The following is an 18,294-nucleotide window of genomic DNA, read 5'->3' on the forward strand; positions in this document are numbered from 1 at the left end:
TTCTGAAATTTTATTTCTTAACTCTTAATTTAAAACAGCCACATGGAATCATGTTTCTAGAATGGGCAGAAATTCTAGAAAAGTGTGTCTCCTCCTTACCAATTCCAGATTGAAGGTGTCCATTTTCGAATGACCCCAGATAATATTTTTAAATAATGTTCTATTTTTCTTACGCAAATAGTGCATATTCCATGTAAAAAATGTGGAGAAAATAAATAAGCAAAAAGAAGAAAATGAAAATTACCCATAATTCCAACCTCTCAAAACAATCACTGCTAACATTTTGAAATATATACTTTCAAGTCATTTTAAAATGTATATAATGCTTTTCCAACAAAAATGATTTAAGATGTATAATTTTCCTACCTCTTATTTTTAATAATATGCCAAGGACATTTCTCTATAGTGTTAAATATTTTCTACATCATTTTTAATGGTTGCATAGTACTATCAATCCCCTGGGTGGTTTTCAGTTTTTCACTATTATGAATAAGGCAGTATCTTTGAGTATCTTTATTATTAAATCCTTCTTCACATCCATAAAATTGATATGTCCTTGAAAGTACATAATGAGACAGCATAAGCCCTCTCTTAACATTGAGCTAATTAAAGATAAAAAATGATTTTTGTTGAGATTCACTAGAACAAAGAAACCAAAATGTCTTTGTTTTTGTTTTCCAAATTATTGTCATGCCAGTGAGGGGGAGGAAAGAAAAGATCTCTTGAACACATGTATAGAGAAATTTCTTTAAATGTTAAACTTTTAGCTTAACATGACCTCGGTATTTATTCCAGGTGTATTTGTTTTTTAAAATTTTGATAACCAGCCATTGAAATTAAAGTGGTTGTATTGAAAGAATGTGTTATTATTGTTAACTGAAGTACATTTGTTTAATTACAAAGCAGCATCTCTTTATTGCTTCCAGTTACCTCGATTTTCTAAAAGAAAAAGCATGCTCTTTGCTTGGCCAGACTTCTGCTTAACGTTCTTGATACTTACATTGCTATGGACAGCATCCTTGATTGACAGCTTTGGGGTGTGGGGGTTGTGGGGGAGGTCATTAGCTAAATAACTTAGCCCAGGTCTGGATTTAGAGCCGCCCTCCATCTTGGCCCCAGACCACACTGAATTAAATCATAAACTTCTGGCAAGTCTGCCCTTTGGAAATGAAGAGAATCTCACATGACACACATGGATTGATATAAAAAGGCACCAAGCCACATGATGCAGAAAATACCTAAGGAAAAATTCCAGCTGTGAATACCCGCCACGATAATTAGTGATCAGGGTGGTCAGTTATCTAGTTGCTCAACACACCTTTATTGTAAACAGGTGTGAAGTTAAATTCTGCCACAAGAGCAGCAGAAGAATGCCCATCTGGGAAAATTGTTGGTAAAACAAAGTAAAATGTTCAAGAAGTAGGGTGGGCATAAGGAATAAAACAACAGAAGAATTTAAAGTGAGTCTAATTGTTATTTTTATGTATTTCACATACTGACAGTGAATGGGTTCCTTAAGCTTTTTTTAAGTGGAGAAAGACAGATTTCCCACCCTCAACACTGTAACATTTTGGATGAGATGATTCTTTGTTGGAGGGTGTGGGAGAGACCTGTGCATTGTAGCATGTTCCACAGCATCTCTCTGGCCTCTACTCATTAGACGCCAGTAACAACCACATTGCAGTTGTGACAAACGAAAACGTCTCCAAAGTGTCCCCTGTTGGGATCCGCTGGATTTAACATCATTATCTTGAAATACTGAAAAACTGCAGACTTGGGTGAAAAACCATAATGTCATGTGCCATTTTATTTATAGATCAGCGTGGGTGGAATTAGTGTCAGCCATCTTCAAGCTGTTAGGCTAGACTTCAAGTTCAGTGTAGACCTGCACTCTCTGACACCCATATATGCCGTGCAAAAATATATCTGTGTGTGAGCATTGCACCCAGTCTGACTTGTACCAGCGAGCATCCTTTCTCAGCCCTCTACGTCAAGTCTCCTACAATAGCAATGAAAGTGTTCTTTCTGTTGCTGAATGCACTGATTTAAAGAATCGATTCGGGAAGGTATATGGAAGGTAAGTATTAAACCAAACAAACCTGAGCCTGTCCTGGAAGGGATCTTCTAACTTCTGCTTTAGGAGATCCCAGCCTACGGCACTGCCATGTGCTAATACTCTCTACCCCTTTAGCTCACTTCACGAGAGTCACCCCTAAATAATTTCCACTCTTCTCTGTTCTAAGACTATTTTGACTTCACTTCCTTGTACTCATTCCCCTTTTGGCTGGTTTAGCTAACTTTATGATTTACTCCTCATAAAGTTAGTGAATCCCCTGCTTTTTAAACCTCTCTTTGGCTTCCGCTAAGCTACCATCTTTCCCTAAAGTCTCCCCATTGAAAGTTTGCATTTAATAACGGAAGTTGCCAACGTCTTGACCTTCTTTCAGATATGACAATGGATGATGTTCGGGAATACGAGAAAAACATGCATGAACAAACCAACATAAAAGTTTGCAATCAGCATTCCTCCACTGTGGATGACATAGAGAGCCATGCCCAAACAAGTGTATGTAGAATTTTTAAAACATGTTGCCCACCCTTTACCAAACGTACACGTAAACTGATCTTTGAAATACTGCGAACGCTCGGTTCTCAAACTTCCACGAAAAAAGTCTCATCGCCCAAAGGCTATTGCTGCAGAACCTGAGCTGGGTCTAAATCGGACAGTTGTCACCTCTTGCTTCTAGACGTTTTGATACTTTAAAGCCGCTTGACTTAGGGGTTGTTTCGGTCTTAAAACCAAGAACACGGAGAGTGGAAACAATTTCTGGTACCAGTAAACAGCCTGCACCACAAAAGAACAGAGGGGTAAAGAAGGATGTCACATGCAAACTAGAACATCGTGCCAATACCTTTTAAAAACATAGTTAACACTCAGTCATTCATTCAAGGGAGGGCTTCTGGCCCATCCGACATTTTAGGTTTCTTCATATTTGCTTTGAAATGCCTTCTATGGCCCTTTATAGCTCTTTTACCCAATTAGTTCCTTTTACTAAGTTAGTGTCGAGATGGGGCTGCGGTTGGTGCTCACACCTGGCTGCACAGCAAAGATGTGGTGAGCTGGGACCACACCAGAGCTAGCCTGGGACCTAAGAAAAGGCCCAGAGAGCCCCAGGTTATTTAGGGGCATGTTGGAAATTGAGAGTTGACTGTATGGTGTACACCAGCATGGTTATATTTTAAATATGGTTATATCTCAGACATTCATGCTAATGAAAAGGAGAGACAGATGACAAGGAAATATGTAGTCACTAAGTCATTTGTATGCACCATTGGCCAGAGCCATGCATGATCTTTGGGTGCCAGCTTGAGCCCGCATGCCTGCTAGCTCATGCTCCAGAATAATACATATTAGATTATTTTTAAGAAATTGGTGACATAGTCATAGAAAATTAAGAAATGGCTGTTGTCATTTGGAATCGTGAAGACATTTTGGGCTGCACTTTGGAAATTTTCAATCGGGTTTTTAGAGCGTGTCTTTGGAATGCGCCCTGCAAGGCTCCCGTGCCGCTGTCAGATCATGTGACTGCCCTGAGGTTGAAATGGCCCTAACTCTTCCTCCCTATTTTGCTCGCAGTGATGATCGGATTTACAGAAAACTGTTCCGACGAGACAGCCGAGGTGGTCCTCTCCGTGTACAGACCAGTTCCGATAGGACTGCCCGCTACCTCTCCCCCGTTCTAAAGTTAAAAATGCTCCTTAAGGAGACGGTCCTTGATTTTCATCCCTTTCAATTACCTTTTCTTATAGGAATGTTAGACGCCAGTTCCCCCGCAGCCGCTCTCTGAAAGCTGCTCTCTATAAGTATGAGCAGACAAAGGAAGCCACAGGAAGCGGGAGACCCCACATGTCCCAAAGATACAAAGCACAGTGCTTGTCTCATTCTGAGTTCTCATGGCTTTCAACTGAAGGCATTTTGTTTGGTCTTCCTTTCATTTTACTGTGATTATTAGTGTTAGAAGGTCAGTTTACCTGGTCAACGGTGATACCTAGAACTGTTCTCCCCTTGGGAAAGCCCGAGCATTCTCTGGCTGCCCCACACAGGGTTCCCATGACATCAGCATAAAGAGGTAGATGCCTATCTCCTCAGAAGTTACACAAAGTGCTTATTTTGAATGCTTACAACATTTCTCTTATTCTGTGGAATTCCATCAAATTGGAGACCATTTATTTTTCTATCGTCTTCTCTATATTATAATGAAAAATGGAGTCAAGAGGCTGCTGCCCATCACAAATAAAAACTGCACGGATGCTCAATAAAATTTAAATCATCTACCCGTGTAGGGACGAATTAGATTGAAGTGAAGCAAAATTAACATCCCTGAACATAGAAATAAGGGCATAGTCTCTTTTTCAATGGAACAGTTTCTGTGCCTTCAAGGAAGGGAACTTCGAAGAGACTCTGGAACGGAGTGTAAATTCAAAATTCTGTACTTTGGTGGTTTCTGCTCCCTGCTGGATATGTGGAGAAGAGCACTATGTTCAGCCGCTTGTTTAAAAGTCTAATTTTTTTCCAAAATGATATCCACTTATTATAACAGAAACATATTCCAATTCGCTGAAATTTTTCTGAGAGTCTCAATTTTATTTCGAAATACCCCTTTTTAAAAAACTCAATCTCACTTCTTAGCTCGTTTAATAGTCTCATTATTTTTTTTAAAGTGAGAAGTCTACAGGTACAATTTTTCTTGTTATATTCTGAATTTTGTATTACATCAACACAGCCGTAATTTTTTATTTCCTTGGTAAAAGAAAAAAAAAGTTTCCTTTCAGAATATTTTAATAATTGTTTCCAAGAAATCCTCTTAAGGATTTTGTTTTTTGAAAAATATTTCAGGCTTGCTCAAATGTTAACGATATGACCTAATATGTGTGCGTGTGTATATATACATAAAATCCCCTAATGATTACTACCATGTTATGAATATTCATTCCATAGTTAATATTTCCAAAGTGGCTGTGTTGTTTCATGCTAGTTTATGCAATATCATCTAGTGAAGATTCAACCACTAAGTTTAAGAATGAAAGATGAGTCTATGGGAATCTGAAACAGACATAGAAAATCCACGGGCAGCAGATAATCACCTTTCACCCAAGGACAAACTCTTAGGCCTTCAATCAGCACATTTTCTAATACGCTCAGCTAACTGTTTTCTCTTTTAACAACAGATAAACGTGGCAAAGGATACCACGATAGTCAGACTGGAAGTCATTAATAACCGTAGCAATAGTAATCACAGGAGTAGTAATAGCAGTAATAGTGATAGAGTTCCTGAGGATGAGAGAAGAGATATCAAACCATAAAAGGCAAATGGGCCCTGAGAAGGAAGTCATCACAGTACAGCAGCACAGTGATGCATTTCCCATACATTTTATCTAAAATGTTGTAAGTGTATGTCATACCTTAAATATATTAGGGAAAGATTTATATTTTAAAAGATTTTTTTTTTTTTTTACTTTCTCAGTAAGAAAATTTCAGGTATTTGGAAAATTATATCATGTGACAATGCCTGTTAAATGAGGCATCGCTGAATTTATTTCTTGAATGACAAATAATGCTTTTTTCTTTTAAATAAAAATTTCACTCATTAAATTATCCTCTCCCTTTGTTCTCTATCCTTTTATGTTTCCTTGAGAAATGATTTGGGTTCTTTTGGTTTGGTTTGCTTTTTGGTTTGGGGATAATTAGCAGAGTTTGTTGTTGTCATCATCTTACTTATTTGTTAAGCTGAACTAATTAAAACGCAGCACCTAAACAATCTCAGGATGCATATACAGTCAGGAAACAAGTATCCTCTGAAATGCAAAAAATATATATGCTTATTGAATAAAAAAATAGCACGTGGAGAAATTCTGTTGTTTGCCGTTGACCCTATAAAGGTATACTTGTATTTTCGCGATCTAAAATAGACAATATGCATCATTTTGGGGTCATTGATTGTTTAATTACTTTCTCCTTATAGAAGAGATGGCCAGGTCTATTAATAGTTCCATATAACACACCATACCCACTTCTCTCTCTCTCACACATGCACACACGTACACATACACACACACTGCTGTGGTTTGGTTCTGTACTCCCCCGATACATTCTTATTCAGAATACTTAAAATATGTGAGAAATCTTGAATGGATATTCATAAAGGAATATTTTTTCAGAGGTTTGCCTCCGTATAAAGAAAAAATTCAGGGTTTAGCATTTCAGTGATAATATGGGTTTATAATCTGGAGAGGACCCTTTATCATAGGGTTCCTATAGGGCCTTTAAAAACAGACATAGAGATTAATCCATTCGCATTTCTTCTAAATAACTGCTCTTTTTTTTTTTCTTCTTTGAAGACATGACAATGGATGAAGTCCGAGAATTTGAACGAGCCACTCAGGAAGCCACCAACAAGAAAATCGGCGTTTTCCCACCTGCGATTTCTATCTCGAGCATGCCCCTGCTGCCTTCCTCGGTCCGTAGCGCCCCTTCTAGTGCTCCGTCCACACCTCTGTCCACAGACGCACCGGAATTTCTGTCCCTTCCCAAAGATCGGCCCCGGAAAAAGTCTGCCCCAGAAACTCTCACGCTTCCAGACCCTGAGAAGAAAGCCACCCTGAATTTACCTGTCACACACTCTTCAGATAAGCCATGTCGGCCCAAATCAGAGTAAATTCTTATGAATATTTCATGGGGTTTTATATTTTTGTTTTCGGGTTTTGTGTTTTGGTGTTTTGTTTTGTTTTGTTTTTAGAATCTTCTAATATAGAAAAAGACTGCTTTGTCACTCAAACATGTTCCTTTGATCTCTGAGCGTGCATGGGGTTAAGTAATTTCACATATAATATGATTCCCTAAGTATGCCACACAGCATCCCGTTAGACGTAAAATATAAGACTTGCAAAGGACAGAAGGAATCAATCTCCTTCTCCTGTAGCCACAGCTGGATGCCAGGGAGGAAGCCTGATTATTGGGCCTTTGATGAGGTTGGTATGGATTTCAAGCGTAAATAAATGAAATCTTTACTCCACTGTGTTTACAAGGTGTGGTAAAACAGTGAAGTCACTTTCCTCCCATCGAACCTGAAATTCTCAAAAACACTCTCAGGCATAATATACCTAATTGCTAAATTTTGAACTGCTCGTCACCAATACTTGAATACCAATAGTTACTAAGATTCGTATTTTGGTTAGTCTGACTCAGGATTTGGGGCCTAATTAACACTTTAAATTTTTTGAAAATTTTAATTATCAACCTATAGAGGCTCCAAGTGCAATTAATGATAACTTATTTATACCTTTCACAGAATTTAATAAAGATTCCACTTGTTTCTGCCTTTTAATAACTTTCCCCTTTCTGCCCTCGTGGCCTCAGAAATCTTACGAATTTCATGGATGAATGTGACCTGAAATGACTGACTTTGGAAGGGTTAAGTTAGGAAACCAAGAGGCCCAGGTGAGGCACACATCTTTTTTCTCTACAGGTACCAACAAACCTTAATTGTCAGCTTCTATCATCCATTAACATTCTCAGAATTTGTAATTAATCAAGTAGAATTCATCGACTATCTGCCCAAGTTCAAGGATAGAGTAAGCCAACTGGACTTTAACACTGTCAGAATGTCTGGTTTGGGAACCCTAAGAAGGAGAATTGTCTCCTGTCCCCCCTCCTGGTTTTGTTTTTCGTGACATCCAGACTTCGTGGAATGGATTGCCCATCACTGGACCTTAGAAAAGACTGTCATTCTCTTGCTGCTTACTTGAAATCCAAATATTGGGAATGTTGCAGAAGTCGAGTAAATACTGTCAGGTGGGAAGAGAGAATGAACAGAATTGTTGACTCCTATTTGTACAGTAAATGGAGGAATGATAGAAGACGCCCCTCTAAATTTCTTTTCTGCAAGTAGTGGTAATGCAAGATCAGATTCAATGTTGACAGGAGGCGAGATCATTCACCAAAGTGGCAGAAAGAGAACTCTCCTCTAAAGAGAAAAATCTACCACCTTCGCATCTCACTGCCTTTAAACGCAGAAGGAAGGGCAAGCAGAATCTAGCATTCCCGTAGGTCCTCCAAGAGAGGAAGAGAACAAGGAAATTGGGCAATTCCAAGCCCCCAGCTAGCCTTCCTGACCTTAACCTCCAACCTCAGGAAAGGGACCTTCCCAAAACAGATTCCAAAGGAAACAACATAGACCAGGGAGTATATCCTCTCTGTCACAGCCTCTCAGCCAGTGGACCCCGCCTGCTTCTTAGTGCTCAGCACTCTGCATAGTGTCTTTCAAGTTGACAAATTCTCCCAAGGTGCAGGTGCTGGCCCCATGAGCCCAGCACCAAGTGGAAGTTACACATCAGACTGTCAAGGTCATTTCTTTATCTACAGGTTGACATTTAGCTGGAAAAATAAATAAACCCAGAACTCAAGGGGAACCAGTTGCAAATAGCTGAGATCAACACTGCATCAGTTCCCTAAGAATGATAGCATTGTAATAGGACATCTTTGCATGGTATGGTAGCATGATTTTTGCTTGTGGGAAAACGTAATCTTTTATCAAACCCCTTGGACTTCCCAATGGCTCCCTCTCCACACAGTAGTACTTAACGAGAATGTTTGGCTTTAGAAAGCAAAATTCCATTTTCGGAAGACAGTGATAGTGTACGTATTTGCCTACCGTGTATTTGCAAGCTGAAATCAGGACGGGGTGGGATCATTCTCAAATAGACCGATTCGTTTTGTGCAGGTTGTTCACACATCTGGCACCCAATTTTTCCTTTCATGCCATTGCTGTTTTCCCTTTTTGTAAAGTAGCTTCCGCTATCAAGGTCAACAATTCTATGCTTTCGAAAGCTAATTTCTAACTTCCTTCTGGGAGTTTTCTTTCATAGCCAGCACAATACCACAGACATCAATTACAAACTGCTGATGATAGTGTGATTTTCAGCCGTCAAATGTGTGTGCTCTTAAAATGCGTTCAGTTTTCTGTTTCCGTGTGGTTTGTGTGCATTTAATGAAAGGGGGGTGCTTCTATTCCTTTAGCTGCTTTAAATATTTAATCCAGTCACAAGCATATATAACTTCACTATTTTCTCTGTCTTGATTTTCAAATGTCATTTTACATTCTCCATACATGAATTTGTTTATTGTGGGATACAAGCCTGCGATGAATGTGTATATAGAACATTAATAATTCCTATAAGGATGGAAATTAAATGGCTGCATGACGGAAACTTAAAGGAAAAAAAAAGCAGAAACTTGAATTCATTAAGCATGTTTGGGGAAAAATAGAATCTTTAACTCAGTGCCTCTGTTTGCAATGTGGAAACCTTCAACTTTGTTCACCAAAATTGTATTATACCTGTATATATATATATATAAATATAGTATAGTGAATCAGACACCACTAGTTTGAAGTCTCTGGTCCATAGATTTCTTTAAATAGTCCACAGACTAACATATATGTGCACGCCATCTTCATCTCTGATGTTAGTGAAAACCATCAAAAGGACTGTAAATTTTATTTGGGTGGATTTCAAACACGAAATGCACACGTGCTTTTCGTTGGCTGCAGTACAGCACTGCTGCTTTGACTGTGCTTTCCCAACACAGGAAGGTCTTGGTGTTTTTTACCCCATAAACTTTGTCAGAAATTAACTCTGAAGACCATTTCATCGTCTATAATAAAACAAAGCAAAGGAAAAGCTTAACAGCGAAGGAGGCCATGACATTTTTCAGTTACCTCTGTTATAACTGACAGGATGTGCATTCACAGGTAAATGGATTTTTAAACCCTTCTCATGGTTTTGCATCTACGTAGGGGAGAAATGGTTTTAATTTATTTGGAAGTACTTATTAGCCATGTTTTTGGTTGTGAAAATAAACCTCTGAGTAGCGCAGTTGTGAACGTATAACACAGACGCTTAAAAAACACAACCCCCATCCCCCAAAAGTAATTATGTGGTTTTCTTTAAAGACACTGTAATACAGTTAGTGGCCTAAGAAAAGAGATTCTGACACATATTGAAAAATAATTTTTCTGCGAAAATGTCAAGGCTAATATATTTGTGTGTATTTTTAAATTCTCCTTTAGCATTTCTTCGTGGCTCAGAGACAAGGTCACTGGCTGGTTTAAGTCAATAAGAATTTTTCTTTTCAGAAGGGCCAGAGTATAACTTACTCTAAATATAATGTGTACTCAGATAATCCAATAGATAAGAATTGTCTTAAATATTTTTAGTCCCTTTCTAATCAGTCATCTGACTCAATAGGCTAGTTGACAATCTGCCATCTGAGCCGTAATTCTTGAAATTTAAAAAAAATCTGTCCAGTGACTGTAACTGGTCATGGATACACTTTTTTTAAAAAAAAAAGTACACAATTCTTGCTGAAACTGAAGTGCTGCTCAGGGTTGGCATTCAGAGGCAACACGTACTGGGTTCATCTGTGTCCTACCTTCAAAACAGTCTGTTTGCATTTGAAATGTTGGTGTTTAAGCTTTTTAGGAGTCGTGCAATAAGAGAATGTGAATATGTTGAGAACTTTTCAGATGCCGTTATTAATTGTAATTTCGTTGTTAACAAATGCTTTAGGATAAGTCTCGATGTTTTTGCTTAAAATTGAAAGCATGTCTGTTGAATTGCGAGTCTCCCTTCCATGTAATCACCAAGGAGAGATTCTCTGAGTTGATGTAATACTTCTGTCACTCTTATGTAGCTTCAAGTGTAATTTTTAGTGTTTACATTTCAAGCTGGGATCTTCATTAGTTAAATTAGTCAATATACCACTGCCACTGCTGAAGGACCAAGTTTTGGAATGCACAGTGTTATAGATGACAAGCAAAGCAAACAAAAAGTTGATCCTCACACATGCCATCATTCGGTGTCATTTTATGCCTTTTTTGTGTTTCTTTCCCAGTTATTTATTATTGTTAATAACTTCCTTTTTCTTACATTCTGTTGTAAATAAAGTACAAAGCAATCTTCTTTCCAAGTGTAGCTTCCTCTCTTTCTCTCTCTCTCAGCTCCTCTCTCTTTTCTCAAGGGAATCTTGGCAATAGCGAACTTGTGGGTTGATGGAAAAGAAGCTATCAAAGAATAAAAAAATAAGCCAGCGGCCAGTACTTAGACCCAGTTCTAGAGGGCTTGTAGGCAAGGAAGCCTGACCTGCTAATAGTCCTGGTGCCTCTAGGGCCAGAACCTCTGGGATGAAAAGCCTGGTGCCGGCTCTAACTATCCAGCCAGAAAATACCCAAGGTGAATCTGTAACCCAGTGGGATATACACATAGACTCATCTATCCACCTAACAGGTGCCCAGTTCCCTATCATCAAATGTGAGGCTATGGTCTGAGTAAGAACCAAGAAAAATCACCCCAAGGGAATCTGTAGGAACACCGCCCCAGTGGGACACCAGATCCCCTTCCATTACAGGGCGGCCAGTCCAACATGAACCGTAATCACTCTGATATGGTTTCTCCACTTCGAGTAGCTCCTGTTCACAAAAGGATTCTCTGGGGATGAGTAGAGTGAGGACAAATTCTGCCTGGCCCTTGTTCAATAGTTTTCCTGGAGTTTAAACAGCAACACCTCTCACTATGCTCTCCTCTTCCATCCTGAAAGGAATGTCAACATCCACATCACGTGCATTTATCTCTGATTGTATCACGCTGCAGCTTTGTAGAACAGTGCCCCATAACTAGGCTTTCGACACTGAAAATTTTCTCAGAATCGTGTAACACTAATCCGATTAACTAAGACGTGTTTGCTTTTGTAGTTCCAACTTCACCATTGCCACCCCCACCCTGCCTTTTAATTCTCTCTTCAAAACACACAAACTTCCCACACACAGTTGCTGGCTGACTTTGAGCCAGGAAATTTGGGGAACAGCAGTCTGGCTGTTTATTCCTGGGGCCGAACTATAGTTGAATGCCTGGTGTTAAATATATAGATGTTCGTAACACCCCCCAGTTTCTCAGTACTGCTTTTAATCATGGTATTCTCTCATTTGAGTGTTTCTCTTAGACTTCTGAACATTTGCTTTAAAAAAAAAAAAAATTCCTGTTAACTTCGATACATTCCACTTGGGCCTTTGTGCCTCCATCTTCCAACTGCACCTTGGCCCCCCAAGTTCAGAACAAATCCTGTGTCTTTTCTCCAAGCTTGTCCTGAAATAGTCCTATATGAAAATGTTACTCTCAGACCTGCAGCTTTGATAGCCTTGGAACAACAGTCCACCTGTGCATACGTGTACATTCATGTGTGTGAGCATGAAAGTGTGTTTAACTTCGTGTGGTGGATTCAGGCAAGCCATTTTCAAGTCTGTTATATTGACTTTCTCTGCTTAATTATTAGCCCTCTAGTATCCCCTACTCCCATAAATTCTCCCCTTTCTATAGCATGCAATCTAGTACGATTTCCCATTCAAGTCCAAACATTTAACTACTTCTACTCCCAGGAAAATTGGAAACAGCCTGGTACTTTGCCTTAATGTTCTCGCTCTGGTTGCAGCATTGAGGACTTGAGTCAACATGTATCCGAAGAAACTGGATGTCGGCCTCAGGTCCTCGGGAATCAGACCGTTCAGTGCAGCAACATCACTGAGCTGAATTAAAGACCTGGAATTTTTCATCTACCATATGATCCAGCAATCCCTCTACTAGGATTTACCCCAAAGTCTTGAAAACATATCCGAAAAGATATTCGCACACCGATGTTCATAGCAGCATTATTCATGGTGGCCAGGACATGGAAGCCACCGAAATGTCCTACAGAAGATGATTGGATAAGAAGCTGCGGTACATATATACAATGGAATATTATTCAGCCATAAGAAGAGATGAAATACTGCCATTTGCAACAACATGGATGGCCCTCGAGATGATCATGTAAGTGAAATAAGCCAGACAGAAAAAACTGAAAACCACATGGTATCATTTATACATAGGATATAAACCTAAAAGCAACAAACAGGACAAACAGAGACTCATGGACATGGACAATAGACTAGTGGTTACCAGAGGGGAGGGGGAGGTAGACAGGATAACGGGGGTGAAATATGTGATGACAGAAAGAAATCTAACTATGGACAGTGAACATACAATACAATGTGTGTGTGTGTACATATATATATGCCTTACTGTTGAACTGTACACCTGAAATTTACTTGATTTTGTTAACCAATGTCACCATAATAAAAAATGAAAGGAAGAAAGAAAAGAAAGAAAGAAAGAAAGAAAGAAAGAAAGAAAGAAAGAAAGAAAGAAAGAAGGAAGGAAGGAAGGAAGGAAGGAAGGAAGGAAGGAAGGAAGGAAAGGAAGGAAGGAAGGAAGGAAGGAAGGAAGGAAGGAAGAAAAAAGATAAAGATCTGGAATTTAGAGGATAATTATGGTTAACTGAAAGTTCTAATGACGTGTACTGAAGTCAGACACACGAGACGGGATCGTTCCTTCCCCTCCTTTAAAGCACAGAAAGGAGATTTGGCCACTCTGTCACCTGAGGATGTTTGAGGGAAGCCAAATTGGGGCCTTTGTGATTTTTAAAAAATCTTATTCCAAAATAACTTTCCTGCTCTCAAGGAATCTTACATGCAAGATGCTGGCAGTTTTCCGCTTATTAGCAACCCTCGAGAATCATTTTGTGACCTTACGCATCGAAGTTATTCTATCCAGATCATTCCAAAAACAGCCTGCTGCTCTCTGTATGCAGTCTGCTTGGAAAGTCAGTCCTCCTGTTAATGTGTGTTGTGCCTCTTCTCAGAACATGGTTTGAAAATTTAGAAGTATTTCTACAAATTTGAATTTTCCCACTCTCATCTTAGAAAAAAACTTTTTCTTTGCATTTTGTTAAAATCTATTATACAGACCCAAAGATGTGAATTTTCTTTTCCACCTTCATTACGAACTTCACACTTTACTCTTTCTTCTGTGGAAGACAACTCATCGATACATTCTTCTCTACAAAATGCTTCAAAGGTTTTTAATTGTTTTATAAACACCTTTACATTTGTTATATAGCATGTTTATTATTTTTCATAGCTATGTAATATTCCACTGGGTTGGCAATCCATAATTTAAATATTCCTTTATTATTTGGCATTTAGGTTCTCTAGAGTGTTGTTAGGAACATCTTTGTAACATAGTTTATGTCTTTTTAATTATTTGTTTTGGATAAATTCCCAGAAATTGAATTGCTGGGTCAAAGGATATGAGTATTTTTATGACTGTGGATGTTTACTGCCAACATCTCCTCCAAAGAAAATTGTACCAATTTACAATCCTACTCATAACGTATGAGTGAGAGCATTTGCCTTAAATAAGTATTTGCAATTTTAAAAGTTCCGTATTCTCAGCTCCTTATGCAACTGCTAGCATCCAAGCATCGCCCCACCCTCTCTTCTAATTCTTTACAAAATGGACGAAATCAACAAACCTTCTTTAACAGTTAAGACTATAGGCCCATATCAGTCCTTTGTTGGTTTAATGGAATAATACCCTCTTTTTGGGTGTTCATGCAATGAAGGGCAAGCCCAGACCAAGAAGGTCTCTGATTTATTTGTTCAGTGCCTTCTCAAGCTTACTAAACTGCAGAAATGTTGACTGGCTACTTCCGGAAACAAAAGCATAAGGAACTGTACTTAACTGAATAAACAAACATCAATTCTAAGTCATTTTGTTTTCACGCTTTCAGTGATAACAAACATGGAATGATGATTTGTACTTGAGGATTTTCTAAAAACCACCATATCGGTGCCAATAAGTTTGTTTTGTTTTGTTTTGTTTTTAACCAAGAGAGAATCAAGGTAAGAAATTCCAGCTCTCTGTTTTAGAATCAGTGACTCCCTGATTCTAACAGACCCTTGCTGAGGACGGAGCAGAGTCTTTCCTAAGTTTTTCTTTTAACTTCTTGGAAAGGATGTGATAATAAATTGTATAGGTGCTCCAACAAAGGAAAGTTAACAGTCAGTGTGTCACCCTCTCTTGAGCCATGTGAGACCCATCTCTGAGGAACAGAGAATTCCCAAGGAGAAGGAATGGATATGACTTACACATAACAAGGACAAGGTATAGAATTTGCCTTCAAGTTAGTCGGAAATCTAACTGCAGTCTACATTTTTGTTGTCAGTATTGTGTGTTTATGTTAACTTTTAATTTTGAAATAATTATGGGTCCACAGAAGTTACAAAGTCATGCACAGGGATGTCCTGTATGCCCTTCACCCAGCCTCCTCCAGTGAAAGCAGCTTCTACAACTATCATACAGTATTACAACCATAAAGCTACACACACGTGCGTGTGAAAGTGGTAGAATCTGAATACACTTTAAGTGTACAATTCAGTAGCATTAAGTAGACTCACCGTGTTGTCTAACCATCGCCACTATCTATTTCCAGAACTTTTTCATCATCTCAAACAGAAACTCTATACCCATTAGAGAATAACTTTCTATCCTTCCCTGCCTTTTGGCCCTGATAGCGTCTATTCTGCTTTCTGTCTCTATGAATTTACCTATTCTGGAAATTTTAATAAAATGGAATCATACAATATTTGTTTTTGTGTCTGGCTTATTTGTGTCACTTAGCATAATGTTTTCGACATTCGTTCACGTTATATAGCATGCATCAGACATCATAAAAGCTTATTTTATAACGGGGAAATCTGATAAGCCAATAAACAAAGATACTCTTCTGTGTGCTGCATTTTCTCATGCTGTGTGATGGGTAAATCACTTCCCCTTTCTGAGCCTTTATTTCTTCAAATGTAACAACACCAATAATAACATGTAGCATATATTATATCTCAGTGGCAAGTATGTAAAAATCAGATCGCCGCTTGGTGGTGGAAGCTGCTGCTGAAGAGCTATGAGAAACAGAAAGTACAGGCAAGTTGAAACAAGCTCCATAAGAAAGTCAGCATGGCTGTTCCCCACAGCTCCATCATTGCATGAAGCTCCTTTTATTTTGAATCTATTTGAGCGAGTCTCTTCTTTTCAATCATAGGAGGCAGCTGAAAGCAATTGGAAAGTAGGTTAAAATATCCTTTCTAGAAACAAGTCTACTAAAGGAAATAAATATAAGAAACACAACTTTTTGTCCTTGTAGGATTCCAACAAACATTAATAACATCCCAAGAGGAATAATGTTTCAAGAATAGGGTGATAATGCAGTTTCTGTTCTGCTTGAAAAGAACTAGACAGATGAAGTCAGACCTGCAAAATCTGCTTCATTTTCATGCATGCAAGTTGTCAAATAATTGTTTTACCCTTGTAAAGAGAAATAACTGAGGATACTCAGATGGTTAAAAAAAAAAAACAAAACGGCAACAACTGTAATGAAGTTAATTCAGATTATTTGGTGGTCAATAGTGTGTTTTATTCATATTCTTTTGAGCAACATAACTGTTGTGGCCAGAATATAAAAATGTCAAAAACTTTTCTTTTTCCTAATATGCTAAATCTAATTTACATCTAAATGAAAAAGCATTTTAGTATAATAAGACACCCTTCCACACCTGATGAATGGCTTTTGAGACAGATCTGATAATTTAACTAGAACGGCCAATATTTTGTTAATTGGATTTGCTAAGCAATACTCAGCTACGACTCTTCAGTGATTCCTTTTAAATAAAATTAAACCAAATGTACCCGAAGAAGCGTACATATCTCAAACATGAGCCACTTCAATCTAGATCCAAATATGAATCAATTATTTTAAGTGTTTTTGGTGAGTTCCTCTCCTTCCTCTGCCCACTGCATCTTCCTCGATTCTTCAGATGAAAACCAAGGAAAAGTAGATTAAAAAGTAGACTATCTCAAAGTCTCCTGAGGGGACATTTTGAGAGCCTTTCTTCCCAGAGGGAGCACTGGAACCTATAAAGAGGACCCCTAAGAGTTCACATGATATTCTCTCCTATGCTGAGGCACTTGAGATTTTACTTTCCTCTGAAAAGTGGTCACAAGCCCAAACATCTGAGTTACTACTGAATTGTACACACAATGGCTCCCTGACCCTGATCCCAGCCACCATAACGGCAGTCACCGGGTCTCCAACACCAACCCTCAAACTCATCTGTCCAAACCCTACCTCTACTGAGATAGTGGGAGCCACTTCTAAATTTAGAAGATAATAAAATCAACGGCACTTGGGACCTATTTTCTTCCCACTGCTGTAGACACCCCACCTGTGGATGACAAGTTGCCCAAATCCTTCCCGAAGATTGTTGGGTTCGGCGGGCACTATACTCCACCCACCTACCTAAAACACCTCACCCATCTGTCTTTTCTCCCACTTCAATTAAATCACAAGGGCTTGCTTGATCTCAAATCCCAAATACACTCACTGTGTTTGGGAACTCGTTGGAAGGGTGCAATCATTAGATTGAAATAGATGCACCAAAGTGTAGCAAAACAGCTTAGATTCTCCAGCTCTGATTTTTGCTGGAGTGGGGGGAAACCATCTTTAGAGGTGCCTGCCTGAGTTCCAATAATATTGAACAATGAATTGTTCAATTTATCGCTGTGGTCTCAATAGTTACCTCAAAGATGTTTTGGAACCATAGAATTTTACTTACGTGTGGAATATAAAACAAAAAAAGAAACTCATAAAAACAAAAAAAGCAAACAAAACAAACACAGACTCATAGATACAGACAACAGATTGAAGATTACTAGAGTGGAAGGAGAGTCGGGAAGGGCAAAATGGGTAAAGGGGATCAAATGTATGATGATGGATGGAAATTAGACTTTGGGAGGTGAGCATGCTATAGTGAATACAGACGCTGTATAATGTTGTACGCCTGAAACTTACATAATGTTATTAAGGAGTGTTATCTGCATAAAAACAAATAAATAATTAAACCCCCTAATACCTGTGAAGGGCAATAAAACAAAGTGTGCCTGTTGACACACTATTTTTCCAACCCTGGCTCCACCCTTTGTTTTAGTGTTACCTTTACAATTAAATATAATAAATGCTAAAAAACATTTTTTAAAAAAGATGGTTTGAGATTCTAAAACTGAAAAATATATCTCAGAGCATCTTAGGCCTTGTTTAAGAACCACCACAGCTTCCATATCATGTGGAGCTTTTGCGGAGTACGTATATCTACCATCCATTCTCTTTTCAGAATGCTTCCTTTGGCAAAGCACTGACTATATCACACTCATGCGATGTGCACACCACCAACTGTCAGCCTTCCATGAACAGTCCATAATGGGTAATATCCTCTTGTTTGAATATGAGCAGGCATCCTTTTCCACCCGTACATA

At 38.6% G+C, this 18,294-nt stretch overlaps 1 protein-coding gene across 4 annotated transcripts in view; it reads left to right on the top strand.

The window, feature by feature from the left end:
• PITPNC1 (phosphatidylinositol transfer protein cytoplasmic 1) overlaps positions 1-11,019 on the top strand; it is a 219,402-nt gene extending 208,383 nt beyond the window's left edge. For 3 of the 4 annotated variants that reach the window (XM_039859239.1, XM_039859240.1, XM_039859238.1), the window contains one exon: positions 6,400-11,019. In XM_039859239.1, coding sequence (XP_039715173.1) covers positions 6,400-6,716 — 317 coding nt within the window. In that variant the 3' untranslated portion in view covers positions 6,717-11,019. Of the gene's footprint in view, positions 1-2,447; positions 2,567-6,399 lie in introns of all 4 variants that reach the window. The other variant, XM_039859242.1, reaches the window with a different exon arrangement.
• The last annotated feature ends 7,275 nt before the right edge of the window (positions 11,020-18,294 follow it).

Source organism: Pteropus medius, unplaced genomic scaffold, assembly GCF_902729225.1.
Source record: "Pteropus medius unplaced genomic scaffold, Ma_sr-lr_union100, whole genome shotgun sequence".
Taxonomy (NCBI): domain Eukaryota; kingdom Metazoa; phylum Chordata; class Mammalia; order Chiroptera; family Pteropodidae; genus Pteropus; species Pteropus medius.